The 23527-nt window shown below is 34.8% G+C and overlaps 1 protein-coding gene across 24 annotated transcripts in view; it reads left to right on the top strand.

Moving 5' to 3' along the window:
* The window catches only part of CAMK2D (calcium/calmodulin dependent protein kinase II delta), a 309946-nt gene that overhangs the window by 208827 nt on the left and 77592 nt on the right, over positions 1-23527 (top strand). For 17 of the 24 annotated variants that reach the window (XM_074396635.1, XM_074396639.1, XM_074396633.1 and 14 more), the window contains exons 5-7: positions 6109-6174; positions 9518-9590; positions 20661-20763. In XM_074396635.1, the coding sequence (XP_074252736.1) occupies positions 6109-6174; positions 9518-9590; positions 20661-20763 (242 nt within the window). Of the gene's footprint in view, positions 1-6108; positions 6175-9517; positions 9591-10527; positions 10601-20660; positions 20764-23527 lie in introns of all 24 variants that reach the window. The other 7 variants (XM_074396636.1, XM_074396634.1, XM_003929441.4 and 4 more) reach the window with 1 other exon arrangement.

The raw sequence follows: 23527 nt of genomic DNA, 5'->3' as shown, positions 1-23527 counted from the left end.
CATCCTGTTTCCTCCTAGGTGCTTATGTCCCACATTATTCCTGACCAACTCTTCCTCATTTATCTCATTTACGTAAGGTCCTCCTTGGATAGCACCTCCTCTGTGAAAGTTTCTCTGACTCAGAAAGATTCATTATTCTCTCCTCTCTTACTTCGTCTTTATGAGACTATTATTTCCTCTTCATCTTTTGCTTTTCTTTTGTACAGGGTAACTTCCTGAATCTATATAGTTGTGGTGTGGAGCCCTCTAGGAAGCATAGGAAATAGGGGAAATAGCAAGAATTCTTCATAAGCTGCAATAAATGACAAGATGCAACAGGACTCCCAGCCTTCCTGGCTGGCATGGGGAACTGATTGGTGTAATGCTGTAGTGTGGATGTTACTGTGTATTCGTCATGAGTTTACACAGATGGAGTTCACATATGTCCCATTTGTGCTAATTCTTCTTCCTTTCATCATGCCAAAAAGGTGAGTATTGGGTGAAACTTTTTTACTTACAGATATACATATTTCTTCTGTCAACGGGATGATTCCTGAGTCTAGGATTTGCTAGCTCTTAAAGATTATGGCTTTAAAAATAGATGTATGCTTTAGTTAAAGCATGTTCCACAGGAACATAATATTTTATTTATGTTTCTGTTTTCTCCACTAGACTAGATGCTTTATGATAGAACTTACAACTTGATTCTTCATATTCCTGTCCATTAGCATGGGCAAAGCTCACATATATTAGGAATACAGTTGAGTAATATTTGTAGAATTCATCCATGACACAGACCTATAGATAGTAAGCTTAACTCTCCTTGAAGTTATTTGTGTTATCAGAAAAAAAAATTGCTATGCAAACAAGTCAGTCCACTGGAGAACTTGGTAGGGGATGTCCTGGTATCCTCAAAACAAGAAGGACCATTTCAATAGCTTGCAGCCACCTGTAGATTTAGCCCTTCCTTTGTAAACATCTGCACACTCACAGGGATAAACAGTAACAGTATATCCTCTCCAACAGAGGATCTGTTGGTCTTCTGAGTATTGAAGACCAATAAATTGTAGAATCTCTGCTCGTCTGACGTCTTTGAAACCCCCAGTGTCCCAGACCTGGAAAACCTGTTGTCTTATAGTGGTGTATCAACAAATCAGCAGTTTCACTCATCTGTCACCTCTATGTCAGGATTCTTTCTGGAGTATTGGTGATTAGAAATATGTTAGAATCTGAACTTTGGGTTATAAATTTACACATTTTGTACAGTAGCTTTCCGGCTTTCATAACATGATCTACACATTTTGTGGCTAAACAAAGGCTCATTTTTCTGTTGATCAAAGCTAACTTTGACATGAGTTACTGATATACAGAAACTATTTCATCCCAATTAGCATGTGAAAAAAAGTTTTACTGTGGTGATATTTTCAGTCAAAGGCAGTTGCCTTGGCATTAACAGTGAAAACTTACCTTCACAGGAAGGTTCAGCCTAACCCTGGAAGGCCATTTCAGTACATGTGGCATTAATAATATGTAGCTTATCAGGTGATGATACTCAGTTAGTAACATTCATCAGTGGGCCAATTGCAGATATTTTTTAAAGTGATTATCCTTTTTCTCTAAGAGTTACCCAAGCATAATAAATAACAAAATATGAGAAAAAAATGTGATAATACAAGGGATTTTTTAATGGCAATGATTTTAACATATAGATAAATAAAAATAGTCATGTGCGTATTATATTGTTTGAAACAGTCTAGTGAATGACAAGAGATATAGTATAGGTATAGATTTTAATTTATCTTTTATTCAGCAAGACTTCTAATAGGCTTACTGAATTTCAATAGATAATACATAATTACTGTATGTTCTCAAATTGTTTCTAATTAGATGGACTTCTCTACTCTTTTAAAACCATATTTTGTAATTATTATTGTTACTCTTTAGAATATCTGTGGTGTTTGTAAAACCATATACAGTGATTTCTTTCTTTTTTTAATGCACAGTACAGTATATGGGTCAGATATCTTTTGAAATGTCTGATATGTTAGAAATCTTCCATTCACCTCTCTAAATAAGTATTTGATCTTATTATTTATTAATTTTTGAGACCCCGTCTCATTCTGTCAGCTAGGCTGGAGTGCAGTGGCATGATCATGGCTCTCTGCAGGCTCAAGCAATCCTCCCACTTCAGCTTCCTGTGTACCTGGAACTACAGGTTCACACCACCCCACCTGGCAGGCCCTCACTATGTTACCTAGGTTGGTTGGTCTTAAACTCCTGGGTTCAAGCAATTCTCCCATCTCAATCTCCCAAAGTACAGGGAGTATAGGCATGGGCCACCACGCCCAGCAAATCAGTATTTTATAAGTGAAATTACATATACATATACATATAACTGTGTGTGTGTGTGTGTGTGTGTGTGTGTGTGTGTGTGTGTGTGTGTATACATTGCAGTTGTTCCTCACTATCCACAGAGGGTTGATTCCAGGACCCCCCTCAGAAAACAAAATCTGCAGATGCTGAAGTCCTTGATATAAAATGGCTTAATGCAGGTGACACGGATGAATGTGTCAGCATTGCAACTTCTGCCTTCATCACTGAATGAAGACATACAAATTGCTTAAGTTCAAGGCAGCACAAAATATGTTTTTTGACAAACAAACAAAAATCTGATGGTAGTGATTCTTTGCTTAACTGCTTGATGAACCTCTGTTACCTCTGCTCAGAGGCTTGGATTTCAGGTCTAGTCATCTCATCTCACTAGCTTTGTTCTTCGGCTTTAAATTCATTTCCCAGGTTAAATTACTCCTTTTCCAGGAGGGAATCCCAGTCCTACCTTAGCAGGATGGCTTCCTCCTTGTGCATTAGCTAGGTGCCACTCTTGGTTCCTGTTTTCCATCAGCTCCAGCCTGAAGTTCCTGGCTTTCTCCCACCACTCAGAGCACTGCTTTTAATCTCCAAGTCAGTGCTATTTCTTGAGTTAATGTGGCACCATTTTATTTTTTAAAGCCGACTCGACTTGCTGCTCAGCATCATGGACAAAGATATATTACTGATGAAATTTTACAAATGTTATATTGTTAATGAAACTACTTTTGAACGTTTCTGATGTAAGTTACAAATTGTACACTAGAAACAAAAGAACAATTCATTATAGAGGGTAACAGCGTGAATCAGTATCACTATAAATAACAATAACAACAACACCACAAACCTTTCTGATATGTAGTCTCATCTTTTCATGTTCTAGAGTTATCTTTTCTTTTTCCTAATGTTTTTGAGATTCATAAATGGTAATTAATGCTTCAGATTTATAATTGATATGTTTCATATTATAGAACTCTGACATCAATTTATTCACAAAATCTCTAATTAGTTAATTAATCTAACAGTTTATTCATGAGACTGATTTAATTTGTACATTATATGAAATTTTACATGGCACACAAAATTTTCAAAAATATTACATATTTACATAACTATGGCTTAATTTTGTGTTCTGTTAAACAATAATGTGGGTATACAAATATGTTAAAATTAGAAAATTCAGTCACTTCTCTTCACGACATTGAATTTTATTATAATTGCCATTTTTTTCTTTTCAGACATTTATCATACATATAGAAGAAATGATTAAATTATTTCATTTGTGTAAAGATGTTTTTAAATAATGTGAAGAATGAATGCTAGAAGAGGAGAGAGAAGTTGTCAGACACACTTAACTACATAATCCAAAACTCAGCATAAAACTCTACATCCCTCAAATTTGTTTAAAGCTATTATAATTCATTGAAAACTACCAGAATGCTGCTCTTCCTGACTTTTCAGTATTCTGCTTTAAATATGAACCCCTTAGAAAGTAAAACCTATTGCCATGGATAGCTAAACTTGGATATGTGCATGGTTTTTTTTTTAAGCTCTTGTAAAGTCCAGACTTAACGGTAAATGAAATGGATAGCATGGTTTTCTAACTGGGTTAACTTATTTAATCATTACTTCAAGAGTCAGTAATTAAGCAAATACATATTAATGCTAGGTTAGATGCTAACATAGCAAAGATCAGGAAGTCAAGAGCCCAGTGATCCAAGATCTGGTATTTCTCATAGGGTAAATAATATGTTTAAGGAGCCTATAAATAGCAGCAAGTTTGTTAATGTCAATAGACTTTAATCAATGTTTATTAAACATTTTAATAATCCAAAATTGTCTGTAATGTATGCAAGTTTTCTAGGTACTTATGGTCAAAAACAAGCATAAATAGAGTATATATCTATAATACATTAGTCACATTTAAACGAAGAAATCTCACAAAATTGACAATAAATTTGTTGAAAGTGTTTTTGTCTAATTAATTTGCATTATAATTTATGTAAGGTACATTGTGTGATTGCCTTATTATTATAGATTCTAATTGGAAAAACAACTATGTTACTAAACGGAATTATGTACATGTAACCATGATTTTCAGAACATGCCTATAAGAACATGTCTATATGAAAAGCATATAGGCATGTTCTCAAAGCTTTATACGATAATTTTAGGTAAACATTTTATATGTAAAAATAATGGAATTGGAAATAATGACTCACATTAAAGTACTCTGAAATATCCAGAATGCATTTAAGAAGTCAGAAGTTGCGTAACTGTTCAGACATATTTACAATTTTTAGTATCCCATCTTTTCCTTTGGAAAGGAGAATAAGGAAGAGAATATTAACTGGCTATCTCTAAAACATGCAATCTTTGATGATGTTTCCAAAGTTAATAAAGCAAAAGAGCAAACAAGTGAACAAAAAAAACCCTAGCATCCTTGTATCTCACTCTGTAGTGTTTATACATGAAGCTCTATACCTCTACTTGATGCTTTTCCAAATGACTCATGGCTTCTAAACTATAACGACTGGCAATGTCATTATTAGAAAGTCTGCACTGTGGAGTGGTTGAGAGTATGAGCTGTGGAGTGGATGGCCTGCCTGTGTCACTAAAGGCTGTGTGATGATGTTGGGAAAGTTACTTAACTTCTCTGGGCCTCCATTTTCTCATCAATAAACTGGGAGGGCAATTGCTCACAGGGCAATTGTGGGTATTTATGAGTTAATATAATTCTTAGAACACTGTGTGGTTTATTGTAGGAACTCAGCAAATCTTAATTCTTATAAGGTCGAACCCCAAGGATGAAATGTCCTTTTAAAATCAAGCCAGATCATAGCAGAGGAAGAAATGGTTGATAAATGAGAAAATGGTCTACCTCACTAATAGCCAAGAAATTCATATTAACATGAATTTTCCACAATTGGAATGGTGTTTTATTTATTAATAGTAACTATTATTGTAATAATTTGGGCCTGTCGGCACCTTTACAATGTTTGCAGTGCAACCATTTTAGATGACCTGCCTTGTCTGCTTGACCAAACTTTAAATGTGTATACTCATTTACCCAGTAATTTTACTTGTAAGAATTTCTCTTGTAGAAATACTCTCTAATATGCACATACGTGTGCGCACGCCTATATGTACACACATGCATATATCTGTTGATTGCCATATTACATTAAATTAGGGGAAAATGCTTCTGATATAACATGGTGCCATAATTTAATGTAAAATGAAAAATACAATTAGCTTAGTTATTTACATGTAGTATGCGATCCCACTTTTTTGGGAAAACTATGTATTTTTATGTGTGTGTTTTCAAGGGGAAAAAACAGTATGTTTAAGGATGGACACACGCAAAAATAGCAAAAGGTTACACAGAAAGATGCAGCCTGCAAACTCATACTCATGGCCATGATGTGTATCATCTCCTTTTGGTCAGAAAATGTTTCTAAACTGTGCCAAAATTTTGTCGGATATCAATTAACATTTGAAGAATTGAAATGAAAACCATTTTCTGTAAAAGATATTGCTGAATATATTTATGGCATACAGAAAATTGTGACCTTGCATCTAATGATAGACAAATAGAAAAGATTTAAATAGATTTGACTTATGAACACTGTCTCATGTTTCAAAATGTTTTGATAATTTTTTAAATAATCTAAGAAAAAAATCTATACGAACACATTTGCAAATTATTGATGCTTATTTTTTTCTTCTTTTTAAATGTGATTATCTTTTCTATCTCCCCAGAGTTACTGGAGGTGAACTGTTTGAAGACATAGTGGCAAGGGAATACTACAGTGAAGCTGATGCCAGGTAAGTGACTTGCCTTGGGCAAGATACAAGACTCAACATTCAAATAATATTTTTTCAGCATATTTCTTTACAAATGCATGTTTGTACAAGCAAATGTTTTATGGGTCTCCTGGATGATTCTTAGGAAAGAATCATCTATGAATCTGGTCTATATTTTTATCTAGCATCTGCAGTTAGATTACATATTATTAAAAACAAGAAGAAAAAAACAAACCAAAACACCCTAATTAATTGGAATGACTTCTCCTAAAGCAATATATTTTTAGTAAAGATCAGAGATCAAAGATTGAAATCCTTTAATCCCTAGGTAGATTCTAGGTTGCCTGGTGGTAGCCAGTAGTCACATGTGGCTATTGCAATTTCAATTAATAAAGATTAAATGAAATTAAAAATTTATTTCTCAGTTGATCTAACCACATGTTGGTGTAGCCAAATGTTAAGTACCCACAAGTGTTTATGAGCTACCAATTGGCCAGACCAGATATAGAACATTTTTATCATCACAGAAAGTTCCACTGAATAATGAATATCTATTCAGAAAACAGAAACAGATTGAAAAAAAGTCTCAGTGGTCTCTCTAAGGAACTATTATTAGCTAGTTAACTCTGGAAATTTTATTAAAACCCTTAGACCTCTGAGTGAAAAATATTTATTCAGGTATTTAAGAGAGTTCAACAGTAATTTTTCCATCTTGTTCATTGGCAAAATCTTCACAAAAGTTAAAAAGTAGGCTATGATTTTTGTCTAATTTGAAACTTCCTAGGCTACCCAAGGCAACATTTTTGGAGTGGAGTAACATTAACCACTTGCTTAGCTATTACTTAGACTGCATGGTGTTAATTTTCCTGTGTATTTACATATATTCTGTAACTGTCATTTATTTTTAAAAATCTGATCAAGAGTGATTGGCTCATTATTAGCAATGCAAATGAGGTGTTAGGAAAATTCAGTTATTGACTCTGCCCTCACTCTCCAACGTCATCAGAGATTCCCAAGGCTTGCTAATCCCATTATAGACTGATCCTCAACAGATGTTCAGCTGATATTGAGGTTCCCAGCCGCTCCACCTTGCGCTCAGAGGCACACGTCTAAGTTTCTAATTTTTCTTCTTGGTTTAATGCACTGTTCATGCCATTTTGTGAATCTATCTGTACATGACTATGCTCTAATTTTTTAATGGAATTTTTGTGGCCAAAGTCAAGTAGAAGAGTCTGTGTATTTTACACTGTGATGAGTGAATCATTACTTGCTCAGTTTACCCCAAATCCTCACATTAGGGTCCTGAAAGGGGCCTCAGGGAAGCTTTGGAATTAGCTATTTGGCCATTTGCCAAGAAATAGTAATACTTTTAATCAAGGTACTAAACTAGGGTATTTCATTTATTTTGCCTTTTGAAGTTATGTTAAGCAGGCTGTTACTTGGTTTGAAAAATACAGGATGAAATTAAAATAGAAATTATTTTTAGTGCTAAAGAGCCCTAAGATATTTTTTAGGATAGGTCTCAGACGAAATCAAAGAGAAGAAACATTCCCTTTTAACTAGAAGCATAAAGAGGCTATTTCTCCACCAGATGTGGTAGCCCACTTCCTAATCTCAGAACCTTGGGAGGCCAAGGTGGGAGGATTGCTTGAGCCCAGGAATTTGAAACCAGCCTGGGCAACATGGTGAAACCCCATCTCTACTAAAAATACAAAACTCATCTGGGTATGGCAGCACACACCTGTAGTCCCAGGTACTTGGGAGGCTGAGGCTGGAGAATCACTTTAACTTGGGAGTGGAGGCTGCAGGGATCATGCCACTGCACTCCAGCCTGGGCCACAGAGTGAGACCCTGTCTCAAAAGAGGCTATTTGGTTTGTCAAAAAAAAAAATGTAAAACTTTTTTTACTAGTTCTCAAGAACTTTAGAATTGAATCCATTCTCACTAGTAAAAAAATGTTGATGTTCATTGAATATGTATTATTGTTTACTTCTTTATCTTCTGTTATTCCCAATATTTAATAATTTATGATTGTTGTTTAAGAACCGTAAGAGAAATCTTCCTAAAGAGTAGTGGAAAGTGAATATTATTGTAAAAGAAAAAAGATTCCTATGTTTTAAAAATAATGGCCAATACTCAAGCAATGTAGTCAACAGCAATGAATATGAGACCCTTTTAGTGGTATTGTTAATAAGTGAGCTAGAAAAATCATTATCATAATCCATTTTTAAAATATTTACATAGTAATAAATCAGAAGGTGATTGTTTTTTAATTCAAAATTTTTTTTAGAATAATATTATTTTATACATTAAATGGTTGAAAATGTTCTTACTAAATTGTTTGCTTCATCTTTCAATGAATAAATGTAGTTCAGGACATCATACTTGCATTTGAATTGCACAGTGAACTTATACAAAATTCATCAGTGTGATATGTTCTACGTTATTATATGTCAGATGACAGCTCATGGGGCCTTATAGGTGCCAAACAAGGATTTCTCCTCTCTAATTAGCTGTCCGTTTGACATCAGTGAACCTTTAATAAGAATATCATAAAATGTGCATTTTGATATAGTATTAAGCAAAAAAAAAGTTTTTCTTCACTGAAGTGTATGAAGTGTTTTCATACACTGAAGTGTATGAAAAAGTGTTAACAATTACCAGCGCTCCAGGGGATTTTAAATTTGTATTTATTTATTCTTTGAAAGTTCCCTAGCTCTTCCCCTAAGTAATCTTATAATAAAAAGGGGTTTATTTTATTTATGGGTTTACTTTAAATTCTCCCTTTATTGTTGGAGACTTGCATTCGTTTTCCTGTTATATACTTTACAAAAAGCAACGCTTCTAAGGCGAAATGGTAAATGTGTCCCTCCATTTTTTTTTTGACCCTTGTTTCACCTGCCACTTCATCTGTGTTTACCCTCTTGTTTCAACACCTGTTTAATTGTGACCTCAGATTTTAAACAGTTTAGATGTGTATAAGAAATACCTAGAAATTTTATATCTCTGAAGAATTTTCCCAGAACATTATGGGAATTCTTTATAAACTTTTCTTTCTGAATATGGTAACTTTACCTTCTTATACATATGACTTAATTTGTATACTTACAGTGAAAACAACACAGCTCAAATTGTTTTGTCTGAACATGTCACAAATTCTATGTTGGATGTCATTTTTGTTAGAACCAAAATTAGCTTTATTCAGCATTATTCGATTCCCATGTAAAGCTAAAAAAAAAAAGAAGAAACATAATTTTGTTTTTTTTTTATTTGTTTCATTGGGACTTTCATTTTATTTCATATTCAATGTGATTATGTGCCTTTAAAATGTTCTCCCTTCCATTCTGCCCTTGTATCTTTGCAGTCATTGTATACAGCAGATTCTAGAAAGTGTAAATCATTGTCACCTAAATGGCATAGTTCACAGGGACCTGAAGGTCAGTATATGAAGTCAATAAATCTGAATCAAAGCAGTTTTTTTTTTTTTTTTTTTTTCTGGGGAAAGGGCAGAGGGTGGGTATTTAAACTGGTTCCCTTGCCTTTCCCAACTTTTTTCTAAAATGAGTAAATGATGAAATGATAATGCATGATGCCTCTTCCAGTTTGCTCATCTACAGGCTAAATATACATCATAGCAAAAAGGGAAGAATACTAAAGAATGCAACCTGTTAAGTTTCCAAGCAGTAAACGACCAAAAGGGGTTTGGGGGCAGGCTTTCTTGAATTGCCCAGCATTTGCCTGGAGATAAACTTGACCTGTGATGTATGTCCGCCTGTAGATTTAAACACCACTTCTGTTCTGAGACCACGGGTTGCTGTAGCAGAACAACTGGTTACGCATTGCTCCATTTGAGTCTGACGAACCCTCAGGCAAGAGATAATAATTGCCAGCTAAATTAAAGCACAAGAAGTTAATGATTTATCAAAAATTCATTAGGTATCTTAATTTAACCTTAATAGTACTGTGGCTGTTAATGTGACAGCTTTTAGAACAATACTGGAAAAATGGGAAAGGGAAACAGTTTATGTGGTGGGGTGGAGGCAGAACACAACAGCTATACACATTATTTTTGTGTTCCAGTTTATTTCCTGGAAGAATTTATAACCAGGAAATGAGCTCCTGAATGACATGAAATATTTTGAAAATGGATTTTTCTAGAACAAATGGATCCACATTCTGGCTCACATCTGGCAAGATCTGATTGTTCTGAGGTAGTAGTCACTCTACTTGAGCAATATGTTTACATGATTGAAGGTGGTACAATACAACCCCAGTTGTCTGCTAGCTCTGCACTTTAACCCAGTCTCTCTGAGGGTATACAGACAGTGAGTGTAAGCTTGGAACTAACACACGCCCCCTGGTGTTTGCATGCAGTCATTGCATTCAGCAGATCCTGGAGGCTGTGCTACACTGCCATCAGATGGGCGTGGTCCATCGGGACCTGAAGGTGAGTAATGCCGTTGGAGAAGATAAACCACCACACAGTTCCTTATGACTGTTCAGCTGCAATTATGCCTGTAAAGGCAAAAATATGAGCAATAAAGTTGTGTGGACTTATTCCAGGACATTACTCAGGAACTTTCCTTCACCACAATCTCTCTTATTTCATCTCTAACATACACTTGAGACATATAAATCTTGATTTATCCAGATAGAAATAACTTCCTAACATTAACAGTAAATAGGATGCTTTATTTCTGTCCTCGTAAGGATGGATATAGCATTTAATGTGACTTTCAGTAGGGCTTCATGATCTCTTCTTCACGCTAAACTTGTTCTGTGGACATTGGTCAAACATTTTATATTCATATCATATATGCCCAATATTATATAAATAGTAAAATTACAAAGTGAGTAGAAGTAAAGTTATTAGGTGAAGCTTTAGCCTAAACAATTGTGTGCTAAAGAACCCTATTATGAATTCTAACGTTCTCTTTCCCTTAACAGTAGTCCTAGGAATTCTGAGGACACTGAGACCCCTTAGTTTTTTATTTGTTTATATTCCTATTCCTAAAAGCCAAGATACTAGTGTCTTCTAAAACTACAGATGTTAAAAAAAAAAGCAAAACAAATTTAATCATCAAATAATATTTATGTAGCAAATAGATATGTATATCCCTATACATGAATTTTCATTTGAATGCCTACCGATACCTTTAAGACTTCACTCAGCTTCTGATACCCTGGAGGACAAAGAATTTTTAGATCATTTAAAAATGAAATAGTTCACAAGGAGAGTACTTTTTCATTAATTTTCTGTCTGCATCTCCCAGCACTCTAGTTTTACCTGTGGAATTTCAGAAAAATAGTGAAGGCCTAGAAATTTAAATGAACAACTACTAGATGAGTAAAATAGCAAACGTGAGCACTGTATGGTTTTGATTCTTTCAAACTCAGCATTTTCTACGCATTAGGACAAAGGTGGCAAAGGATGCTTTAGAATGTCTAAAATTGTGTGCTTAGTGAGAGGAACTAGACTTATTTCTCATGTACAGACTTTTCTTGTTATAAAAAATTATAAATCCATATTTCCAGTCTCTCAGTATTCTGGAAGACTGTATTACTAAACCAATTACATGAAGATGTGATTTATAAGCAAAACATTGCCTTAGTTTTCTACAATCTTCTTTTGATTTCATTTAGTACAGAGAGTTTTAAATATCGAAGTCAAAGGTATGGTTAAGGGCATTTTTTTCTGAAAAGCCAAGATTGGACTGTATATCTGCTAACACTTACCAAATGTACCCATTGGGATAAAGCAAAAACAGTGTATTTCTTTAAAAATTCATGTGTTTTACAGTCACCTCAAAAATTCTTTACTGGCCATTTACAGACAGAGCCCCTTTTGTTACCTCTGAGGATCTGCAGCAGCACTTTGCTTTTAAGTGAACATATGTGAACATGGACATTATTTGTGCAATTTTTTCAGATTCTTCCATACATTTATTATTTGAAACATTCTACTCCATGTTATATAACCATAAGTCTACTTTAAAAGCCAAGTATTTAAAAAATGTGAATTCTCTTTCATGACTTTAAAGTTATATTTTATGAAATCATAATATGGGACTTCTCTAAGCACCTGGACTCAGGTGAGCCCTTCAAAGACTGGAACTTTAATAGAACATGGACTGTGAAGAAAAATATGTTATCTGACATATGAGCTAAAATCACTAATAAAACTTCAGCAGATGATTTTTAGGGAGGCTTACCACCAAAAGAAATAACTTGCAGCATTCCTCATCAGATTTCTTTAAAGCAGAGAAAGTACTTTTGCTCTCCATTCTTATTCTGATTCTGGGAGACAACAGAAATGAACTTTTGAGAGAGCTTGTTATAATTTCTGTAGTTGTTGTCCTTGTTTCTGTCAAATTGCTTACTTGGCTGGATTTCAGTTGAGTCTGGTTCTCAGTGCTTGCTTCAGTAGGCCATTTCATAAACACACTGAGAGAGTTCAAAACATGTGCATTAGAGGCAATTGATGGACCTCTTGAACGTATCAAATCCCTGACTTTCTTTTGTGCCTTTTATACACATGATGTATACTCTGATAAATTTATTGCTTGTGTCGGCAGTTTTACTAATATAGGAAGTTAAAAAAAATTTTTTTTAAATGCAACATACAAACTTTATTGAACAAAAGTAACAGGTAAAGTCAAACAGGAAATTAATATTAAGAGAAAAACTGGAAGAACTTTTATCTTAAACATCTTAACAGTAACCTACTTGCAGTTGCATTTAACTGAGCTCCGTTGCTGTGAAGAATACAGCTCATGCACAGGTATGGATGAAAGATTTTACTAATATAGGAAGTTAAAAAACTGCTGAAATTTCTTATTACCATGCTTTAAGCAAAAAGTTGCCTTTATTATTCCTGTGCCATGTATCTTTGTGTTCATACACTAATTAATATGTTAATTGATGATGCACAATTGATATGTTTGATGCACATAGTTTAATTTGTCTACATCAGTGAGAAAAAGAAACAAAGTAAATGTAATGTTTATCATGATAAAGAGCATCTATGAGCATGTAAGTGCTGTACAATTTGTATATAAGCCCTCTGTAACAATAGCTGTTTAACGCAATGCGATACTCCACAGTACCTAACATAGGGCCTTCTACCTGGCCAATACCTGCAGCATATTCCTTCAATTCAGAAATGACGAAGGTCAACCAAAAGTACATCTATAACATAAAGGGCAGCGTTAAATAAAATAGGTTACGTGTTCATTAATATTTGAATAACACAAAGAAGATAAGTATATCTTTAGAATAAAGATCACTATTTATTTGAATAACTGATGCTTATTGGGTCTTATTACACAGTGGGAAGTTAAGAGGACCTATAAACAAGGCTAAGGTACACCAGGCAATTTCAGGATGTCCCTGAAACAAGCAATAGGAGAAGAGTCAGGGTGGTGGAATCTCAGCATCAAGAAGGTCCATCTGCCGGGCGCGGTGGCTCAAGCCTGTAATCCCAGCACTTTGGGAGGCCGAGGCGGGTGGATCACGAGGTCGAGAGATCGAGACCATCCTGGTCAACATAGTGAAACCCCGTCTCTACTAAAAGTGCAAAAAATTAGCTGGGCATGGTGGCACGTGCCTGTAATCCCAGCTACTCAGGAGGCTGAGGCAGGAGAATTGCCTGAGCCCAGGAGGCGGAGGTTGCGGTGAGCCGAGATCGCGCCATTGCACTCCAGCCTGGGTAACAAGGGCGAAACTCCGTCTCAAAAAAAAAAAAAAAAAAGAAGGTCCATCTGTCAGCACCAGGCAGAACCTAGTAGATACATGGACCATAGCCTTTTGTCTAAGGTGCATCCAGTGGCAGGCCAATTAGCATAGCTCTAGATAATATTAGGGGGATCTAGTGGTGCTGATATGCAGTACAGTACAGTTCTGGGATAGGACTGTAGTCTGGGAGCGTTTAGATCAAGTCAGGATCTTAATAATCAAAATGGAAAAAGGTGCCATTTATCAAGCAGTTACCATGGATCCTGCATTGTGTTATCATACAAATTTTCAGAACAACTTTATGAGAAAGGCACTCTGATCATCCCCATGGTACATAAAGAAAAATTTAGCAACCACAAGTGAAAGAACTTAAGATCACTCACCTAGTAAGCTATGATTTGTGCCAAAGAAATTTGATTCCAAGTCTGCATGCTTAATCACTACTACTTCTCAATTTAGTTAAATGAATTAAAGGCCTTTAAAGACCAAAGAATGGGTCAAAACAATAACAGGAAAATAATTTTGCTAGCAGCATTCAGAATTATTTGGGAAAATGGTTCTAATCTAAGTTTAGTGAATCAGAAGGTTAAAATAGTCCTGCTTATGGGTTTTCCAGAGATAAACAAAATCTGTATCATTAGTAATAAAGAAAATAAGATATAATGTAGAGTAGGGGGGCACCATAATTTGGCAGTAGACTGGTATGTGAAGTAAAACTTTTTCTTTTAGAAAATCAGTAAGGTAACATTGACCACAGCCTTTGAAAAATGAGACAAAGAATAATAAAATGCATTTGCCACATTTAATTGGTAATTGCCACATCAAGACAATTAGTATTGGGTGCTTAAAAATACAGATTATTTATAAGGAGCCGAGTGCTATAACTCAGTGTTGGATATTTGTCAATTGGTGGTTTAAAGTTCAAATGCAAAAAGAGAAGAACATATATTCATCAAATATTTCTTCAGCGGCTAATAATGCACCATTTTAAATGTGAGCATATATTACTGAACAAAACAAGAACAGACCTTGTTTTGTGTGGATGAAACCCTGCTGGCCATTGAATTAAGGATCATTTAAAAATATGTATGTATGCCAGGTGCAGCGGCTCATGCCTGTAATCCCAGCACTTTGGGAGACCAAGGCAGGGGAATTGCTTAAGGCCTAGAGTCTGAGACCAGCCTGTGCGACATAACAAGACCCCCATCCCTACAAAAAAAATATTTAATATATATACACCTATGTGAACAGTGTATTGATGATGTTCTTCCCAGAAAGGAGGAAGTACATCAGACAAGTACTGCATTCGGGAAAGTATTAGGTCAAAGAGATGTTGCAGTAACAAATGACAATTTTTAATGTCACAAGAAATGAAGGAATGTCAGATCAGATATGTTTCCTCATTTAAGAACTTAGAGAATACAATTTCTATGACTCAGTTGACAGAATAAGTAAAAGGAGATAGTTATACAGCTATGCTTTTTCAAATAACTATTTCAAACAAAATAATAACATTTCTACAGTTCAAATGTGCAAGAAATGGTTACTAAACTACTTCATGGACAACAATCTGGATAGACTTTATGCACACAACTGAATCTTTTAGCAACAAATTAACACCCTGTGAATTGCCTCAGCAGAGAATGCTGCCCTTACTATTAGCCCCTAATCAGAAGAACATTATTTAATGGAAAAGTTACTGGATGGATGGATAGATGGATGGGGGTGGGGGGGGGGTGATTTTAATGAAGAGAATTTGGAGATTTTCATAGAAATAAATGAAATTTATGACCAGAGCACAAAGGAATTAGTTTTCAGGGAAGGGGAGAGATGAGAAGTATTTAGTAAATCCTTGTTAACCATGGGTAGTTAGATGTGTCAACCTGTGAAATTTTTATTTTGAATAATTATAAAAATCACAAGTAGGATACTTTTCTCAGAGACATGTTTACATAAAAGTTTAAGGAGTGCATCATCTGTGCGTGTGTGTTTTGATATTTTTGAAACTAAGTATGTATTTGATAAATTTAATAATTTATTTAGTCATTCCAGTGTTTCTTTATTGAGTGCCTAGTGTTTGTCAGACAGTGGAGAAGCTGTAGATAATTGCAATATCCAACTGGAGTTACACTGTGGTTCTTTCAGTCTACCCAACAGTGTGTGCTGACAATGTAGAAGTAAATGAATAAACAGGAATGGAATACAAAATGATTCTTATGAATAGAAAGAGTACTTTCTAGTTGCAAACTTATAGCATATACATCTACTGGAAACTCTTTGTGCTAAGTAGATGAATTCAGGCATTAATTTCTTACAAAAATAAAAGCTAAAGTCACTTGTACCATGTATATAAATGAGACAAGTGAGCCTGACATTCAAGCTTTTCAATTCATGCAAAACTAAAAAAATATAGTTTATTTTGGGGAACTTCATTTGCACCTTCTTTGGCAAAAGATAAGTGACAGAAAACACACCAAAGCAGAGAATGGTTTTCTGTTAAAAGAGTGAGATTCTCCAATCAAGGAAATAAATTTTAAAAGACAATTTTTACTCCTTAAAAAATAATACCCAAAGGAATGTAAGAAATAATATAGAATATTAAAATTAGTAATTTGAACTTTTCATAATATTCAAAAATTTAAAAAGAAGTAAAACACACATGATTTTACATATATATTCCTAATGGTTGAGTCTTTTAGATGGTTATCAACTATGTGCACAAATAAAAGCCTAATGTGGTTAATGCTAAAGGTCATTGCCTTTGCCGAATCAGTTTCTTAATAAAGATCATAATTGGTGAAGCAAGGTTAAAACTATGTTTTTTTCATAAGTTTTGGATATGGGTAGTAAATATTTTTGCGTGCTTCAAATTCTTCTAAAAACATCTACTGAATGGACTACCTTTTAAAAATAACTGTTTTCATATAATTGGAGGCATTTCTTTAGTATCACATCTTTAAAAGGAAGGAATTAGAAAATCTAACTTCAAGTCTCAGCTTCGTCTTTTTGGGCCTTCCTACCTCATGTAGACACTGAAAGGTTTGAATTACTTTATCTCCCAAGTCTCTTCCAGTTCTGAAAGTGATTCCAGCAACCTGCCTGTGTACTTTCGGGCATTTGAACAGTTTCAAGAAAATCTTGAAACATGTTGAAAGAAGTTGCCATTGTATTCATATTAAAGTACGGAACAAAACTTGCAAACAGTTGCTGCTCATTACAGCTGATATGCTATAAATGGTTGTTGACACTGAGACCAGATGTCATGGAAAATCCTGCATCATTAGGAAGCAATGGGGGTGGGGATGGAACCTATGTGTAAGAATGTCTGTATACTCTATTTAAAAACCAACCTAGAAAAGGATTGCATTGTAAGAAACTAGAGATCCTCTCAATATCTAAAGACTAACGTAGTAGATTCCATTAAGTTGGCGTCATTAATAAAGACATTCCTCAAGTTATAAATATTAAATGTTCTCTACAGTGAAATGGCCAGCTGCACTGGAATGTAATAGCTAATCACTAATGTGTATGTTGTTACCATAGAGGACAGAGCTTCTGTGATAAAACCCAGTGTGATTTTATCATTCCATAGAAACTGTTATGAGACATAATTTAGTACCCTTATAATGTTCATTTGAGAGATTAAGGAACTAATTAATTAACTCCAGGCATCTATGAGTTGCCCAAGTCCACATAGGTAATAACAACTAGAGCCAGGACATGAACTCAGATCTTCACATTCTTTCTAGATCATCACCCTGCCTGTTTCCCTCACAGTGCTGTGCTCCATAGTCAGCTAACTACATTGGAAAACCTGGGTTTCTGATCTTACCTATCTGATTCGTGTCAGAAAATCAAAATAGTGGAGTAATACCAAATAATTGTATAGTAGTGGTCTTTTCTAAGGAGGTAATCATTAATTAGATGAGAAATTCTACCCTTTTACCTTGGGTGGACTATATCTGCAAATTATCTTCCTTTCTGTAGGCATTCAGAATTAAACTAACCTTGCCAACAAAATTTGTAGTACAATATATTTTTAACTTGGAAGCTATATGAGTGGTAGTAATTCAAGAAAATTAGAATAAATTTGCTTGTCCTGATTAAAATGTTGCTTTAGAAAGTCTTAGTGATTAAGCCTCCCACACTCTCACAAAACATTGTAGGAGGATTATTTAAACTAATATATACCAGAGTTATATAGAAATCAAACTTGTGTGATTATTCTTTATGTTTCATTAGAGCTGCCCTTTAAAGCAATCTTGTGATGAAATATTAAAAAGTAAATAATCCCATAAGCTCATCATCCTAAACTTTTTAGTTTTCATTATGTAAGTTCATTTTAGATCCTAAATTTTAGTAATCATCCTAATTTTTTAATTTTCATTATATAATTCTGTATTTTAGGTTTGCCTAAAAATATACATAAACGTGAAATCATGTTAGTCTCTTAACTGTTAAATCTACAGTCACCTTCAAATATCCCTGCCTTTTCCTGTACATAACTGCAGCTGAACAGTCTTCATCAGTATAAGGTACAACTCTGGTCCAGATGGATTTACTATGTTCTGGATGACTCACAAAGTTCCTACAGTGAGGCCTTCTTTAGTTATGAATATCTGCCCCAGTCATTCAGAGGTCATGCATGATAAAACTCCTAGGTGTTCCATTTCTTCTGAATCAGCACACTTGGTGCTTGAGGCATAATGCATACAGACCTGCCCAGCAACTTTTTCATTTAGTGATAACAGTAAAAAACACACTCAATTTTTTAAAAGTTTATTTATCAGTGACGTTGACAATTGCTCAACAAACTTAGCACTTGAATTCAAATACCTAAAATGTGATTTCTAAAGTGATTGAAACTCTTGTGGTTGACAAATTAGGACAGATGTGTATTAACAGAAATCTCCGACATGCCAATGCTTTTGAAAGTGAAGAAAGAATTAGAATCAGCTATTGCTTACAGTTTGTTGTGGTTTTTCCAAGTTAATTTTTCCACAATAATAGCTGAAACTTAACTTCTTGATCAAATTAGAAAACACATGAATATGGTAGATCATAAATTTTAGTTACAAAAATAAAATGTCAAATGAAAATAATTTAACATGAGTAGATACTGTAGTATATTGATAAACAGAGTTCCAAATAATTTCAAATGTTTGGTTTCACTAAAAGTAATTTCAGCATGAAAGTCTTTTATATTCTTGAGATATCTTCATCCCATACTCCAAATTAAATTACGTATTTAGTATTGAGGTGGTTAAAAATATCTATCAGCCCACAAAATTAGAAAAGTTTTCTCACATTTACCAATCATCATAATAGTAATGAATCTGATGGCAGTGAGCAACTATAGCCTGAAGATGTCTGGTACTTGATTAAAACTTACCAACACTCTAATTTCTTTTAGATTTAACCTAATTTCTTCCACGTTCCGGTTATGGGTCTTTGCTAATTTGCATGGCTGGCTTAATTAATAAATTAGATACTGGTTTAGGCTGTGTTTACACAAGGTCAAAACAACCAACAGAATTGACGGATTTAGTAAGAAAAATATAGCCAATTTGATTTTTAAAGCATGACATTACTTGTTTATTAACATGTAAACAAAATGAATTTGATTGACTGAATTTTAGATTTTCAGACAATTGTTTTGATACTTGTAGAGTCCATTGTTTCCCAACTTCTTTCAGTCTGAGACACACCTCTAAATTCGCTGGATTTTGTCCCCAAATAGGAAGACTTTGAACCACTTTCTCATATACATTCTAACCCAATATATTTATCAAGTTTGGAGTTGTATATCCTTAACTGTATATATTAATCAGGCTCCTTTTCCTGACCATCTTCATTTATTAAAATCCGCAAAGGAGATTCATGGAAATTGAAGACTGGGCCCTGGTGCTTATTCTGAAAGTACTAATGTGTCTTGATGCATTGGTTGGGAAACAGTGGTATAGACACAGCCTGAGTTATCAACCCTTGCATAATGATAAACAACCAATAAAATAAAAATATATCTTTTTCATAGTATTCTGAGATAGAAGAATAAATATATAAGTAATGCCCTGAATATATTTCATATGTTGAAGAAATGTAAATTATGTTTAAAAAGCTGGTTTATAAAGAAAAAAAGCTGACTATAACATTTGGCAAATAGTAGTATACTCTTTCTGTCTTTAAGAATAAACAGATTCTTAAAGACAGCAATTTTAATACATATTCAGAGTCAGTATCCAAAATTTGTACCAAAATTGTTTGGAAACATTGAGGAATCAAAATCACTACATTTGGGTCCAAACTCTTGAAGTTAACTAGGATTTAATTTGCACAGTTTCATTTGCCAAATGTCTGTAGATTGGTCCAACTCTTGTTATTATTTTGCCAAGTTTCCTTCTGCTGAAAATGTCTGTGTTCTGTCAGGCTTCTAAGTCAATGTCCATGGCCAAGTCTGAATCCTGAACAGTCCTTGGAAACATGTGAGCAGGTCAAGACAGGTGCTCTCATTCATTTGATCCCTCTCCAAGTATATTCTCTCTTCTACCGAGTATCTCTCTAGGACAGTTATGCATCTGTCTGAAGCCTGCACACATGATAATATTTAATCATTTTCTAACTGCATTTTCCCTGGGATTTAGGAATGGCAGTCTCCGGGAGAGATGACAGTGCATGAATTTTTTTCCCCCTAATCCTGTAAAATGTTAGTTTTGAATAGTCTCTTAAAATAGGTTCTCACTTCAGTCTCTTTTTTTTTTTCTTTCTAAATAAAGCCTGAGAATTTGCTTTTAGCTAGCAAATCCAAGGGAGCAGCTGTGAAATTGGCAGACTTTGGCTTAGCCATAGAAGTTCAAGGCGACCAGCAGGCGTGGTTTGGTGAGTACAGTCTCTGCTTCATGCTACCTGTAGTCTTCTGGCTTCCCACTTCTGGCTCCTAATCCCGCTTCCTAGCCAAAATAAAATGGAAGTGTTTATCCTAACAATGATTTGCCTAATTTTAAGATATTTTACTTTTATGAGCACTTAATTTTATTGACATGAAAGAGTATATAATCTAGAAATAATTTAAGGGAAAATAATAGGAGAACAACAAGACATATACTTTTTTTCTCAAAGGATGAGTGAGAAAGTGGATTATGTAGTAAGAATTAATTAGAGGATTACAACATTCAGAGAGTACTTTATTTATTTGAAAGTTGATTGTTTACATACAACCTCATATGAGGCCAAAAACTGCTATGTAAGTACTAGATGCTCAAGAAACACAGGATAGGATATTTCACATATGATAATTTACGATTTATGAATTAAAGATTGTTTAAAAATTATGAAGCATATATGTATGTGTGTATTTCAACTTAGTTATTTTATATTTCTTCAACATGCCACTTTCCTCTCAAAAATTCTGACAATTTGGAAATTTTTATATGATGAAATTTCTGCTTCTTTACAATTAAGGAAGAAATCAACTCTAAATTAACTTACAGTATTTCTAACCAAACTTATATTTGTTTTAATATTCAGCCTGAATAAATTATTTTACCGATTAATTTTCTGATACATCTCTCTGCCATTTCCCAATATCCAATCCACTTCTCATGTAGAGTTCTAAAATACAGCCTTTCCCCAAGCCTGTCTTACTTCTCTTCTGACTTCAAGTGTGTTGAGGTTAATTTTTTAAATATCCTTCACTTCTGATTTCTTTTCCTCTGAGCAACAAGAAGAAGTAGAAAGAGGACTAAAACCATGCGATTTCTTTTGTTTTATATGCAAATGCTTCTGTGGATCCCCAACTTACACATCTCCCAAGATGTACATATGGCTTCCAGGATTCACCACATCTCTCTTAGCTGCCCCAGCTGTTACTGGGAGTGAATGTGCGCCAAGCCTTCCTGGCAACCTAATGTGGGACCCCAGTTTCTGCTGCCTGTACTTTTTCAGTAGTACCTGACAGTTATTCTTGTTTGAAGTCCCTTCTATGTTTAATGTTACCTTTTACATTGTTTTTTTACCTTCCAATCCCAAAAGAACTTAATACTTCCAAACTTGTCATTTGGTTTATACTATTTTAACATTTTAATAATCTTTTTCCCATTAACTGCAAACTGAAAGAAGGTAGGACCAGATTAGGTCTGTAAATTAGAGATTCAGATGATTTCTGTATCCTGGAAAAGAGTATAGTTAACACAGAAAGAATATATTGTAACAGGAGTTAGGGGTTGAACCAGAAGTAGTGAGGTTGTCACAGAGATGGGCAAAGCAAATACTGGAGATACGTATATTAAATAGGAATTCCTGACCCTCGATGATCTGAGGCTTTTGTATCAATAACTATTTACCATTCAGGGTGGGAGTATCTTAACATAGGAATGTGTGAGATGCTGTGGAAACACAAGACAGGAAGAAGTACAAAGACCTGCCTCTGGAGAGAGGTTCAATAATTAATTGCCTTTACAACTATGGTTGCCTAGGGCATAAATGGGATTTTGTTCACAATCATGCAAGGAGATTGAGGCATTCCAGACAGAGGGATCTACACATGAAAAGACTCAGAGGCATGAAACTATTTTTTCTATTTCAATGAAACAAGAAGTTTGATATAGCTAAAGTATACTGGGGTGAGTAGTACTTGATGAGGCAGGAAAGGATTTTACGGTTTTTTCAAGGGTTTGGATTTCACCTTAGAGGTTTTGGGATCTGGTGAAACATTTTTAGAAGAGAGGGACATAACTGGGTGTGTGTTATTTAATGATTTCAGTAGAAGTATAGAAGATGGGCCAGGAGCAGTGGCTCATGCCTGTAATCCTAGCACTTTGGGAGGCCAAGCAGGGCAAATCATCAGGTCAGGGGTTTGAGACAGTCTGGCCAACATGATGAAACTCCATCTCTACGAAAAATACAAAAAATTAGCTGAGCATAGTGGTGGTACCTGTAATTCCAGCTACTTGGGAGGCTAAGACAGGAGAATCACTTGATTCTGGGAGGCAGAGGTGTAGTGAGCCAAGATCATGCCACTGCACTCCAACCTGGGTGACAGAATGAGACTCTGTCTCAAAATTAAAAAATAAAAAAATAAAAAGGATGACTTAAGGATAGTTAATCTGAAAGCAAGGACCCAGTTAGGCTAAGACAATTGTTCAAATCATGCATGATGATAGCTTTGACTAGGGAGGATATAGAAGCAAGAAGCAAGTTCCAAGTAACACACAGAGCAGACAGGAAATATGAACTCTAAGAGAATCCATTTAGAAAACATGAAAGTCCCAGACACTGGGTTCAAAGATAGGACTCAAGTCCTGTGTAGAGCAAAGCAGGACCCCCACTTCATGAAAGACTTGGGGTATGAGGTAAGATACAAAAATGGGGACTTAGGCCCAAGGATATAATTGCCAAAAATTAGTATAAGGTGGTGACTGGATGTCAGGAGTAAGACAGAAGCCTTTGTTATGAGGTCTGAGGCTCAAATTAACTTCAGCAACTATGTTTGGTGATTACAATAATGTTGGAGTCAAGCTCCTTAAATCTCTTCTGTTTTTGAGCTTAATGGTTTATCTCCTCTGCTAAGTCACATATGGTTTGAGAACAGGGCTAGATGTAGTGGGAAAATTCTACTGTTTGAATCAGAATATATGAATTTATA

Source organism: Saimiri boliviensis, chromosome 3, assembly GCF_048565385.1.
Source record: "Saimiri boliviensis isolate mSaiBol1 chromosome 3, mSaiBol1.pri, whole genome shotgun sequence".
Taxonomy (NCBI): Eukaryota; Metazoa; Chordata; class Mammalia; order Primates; family Cebidae; genus Saimiri; species Saimiri boliviensis.
This window is presented reverse-complemented; position numbering and strand designations above follow the sequence as displayed.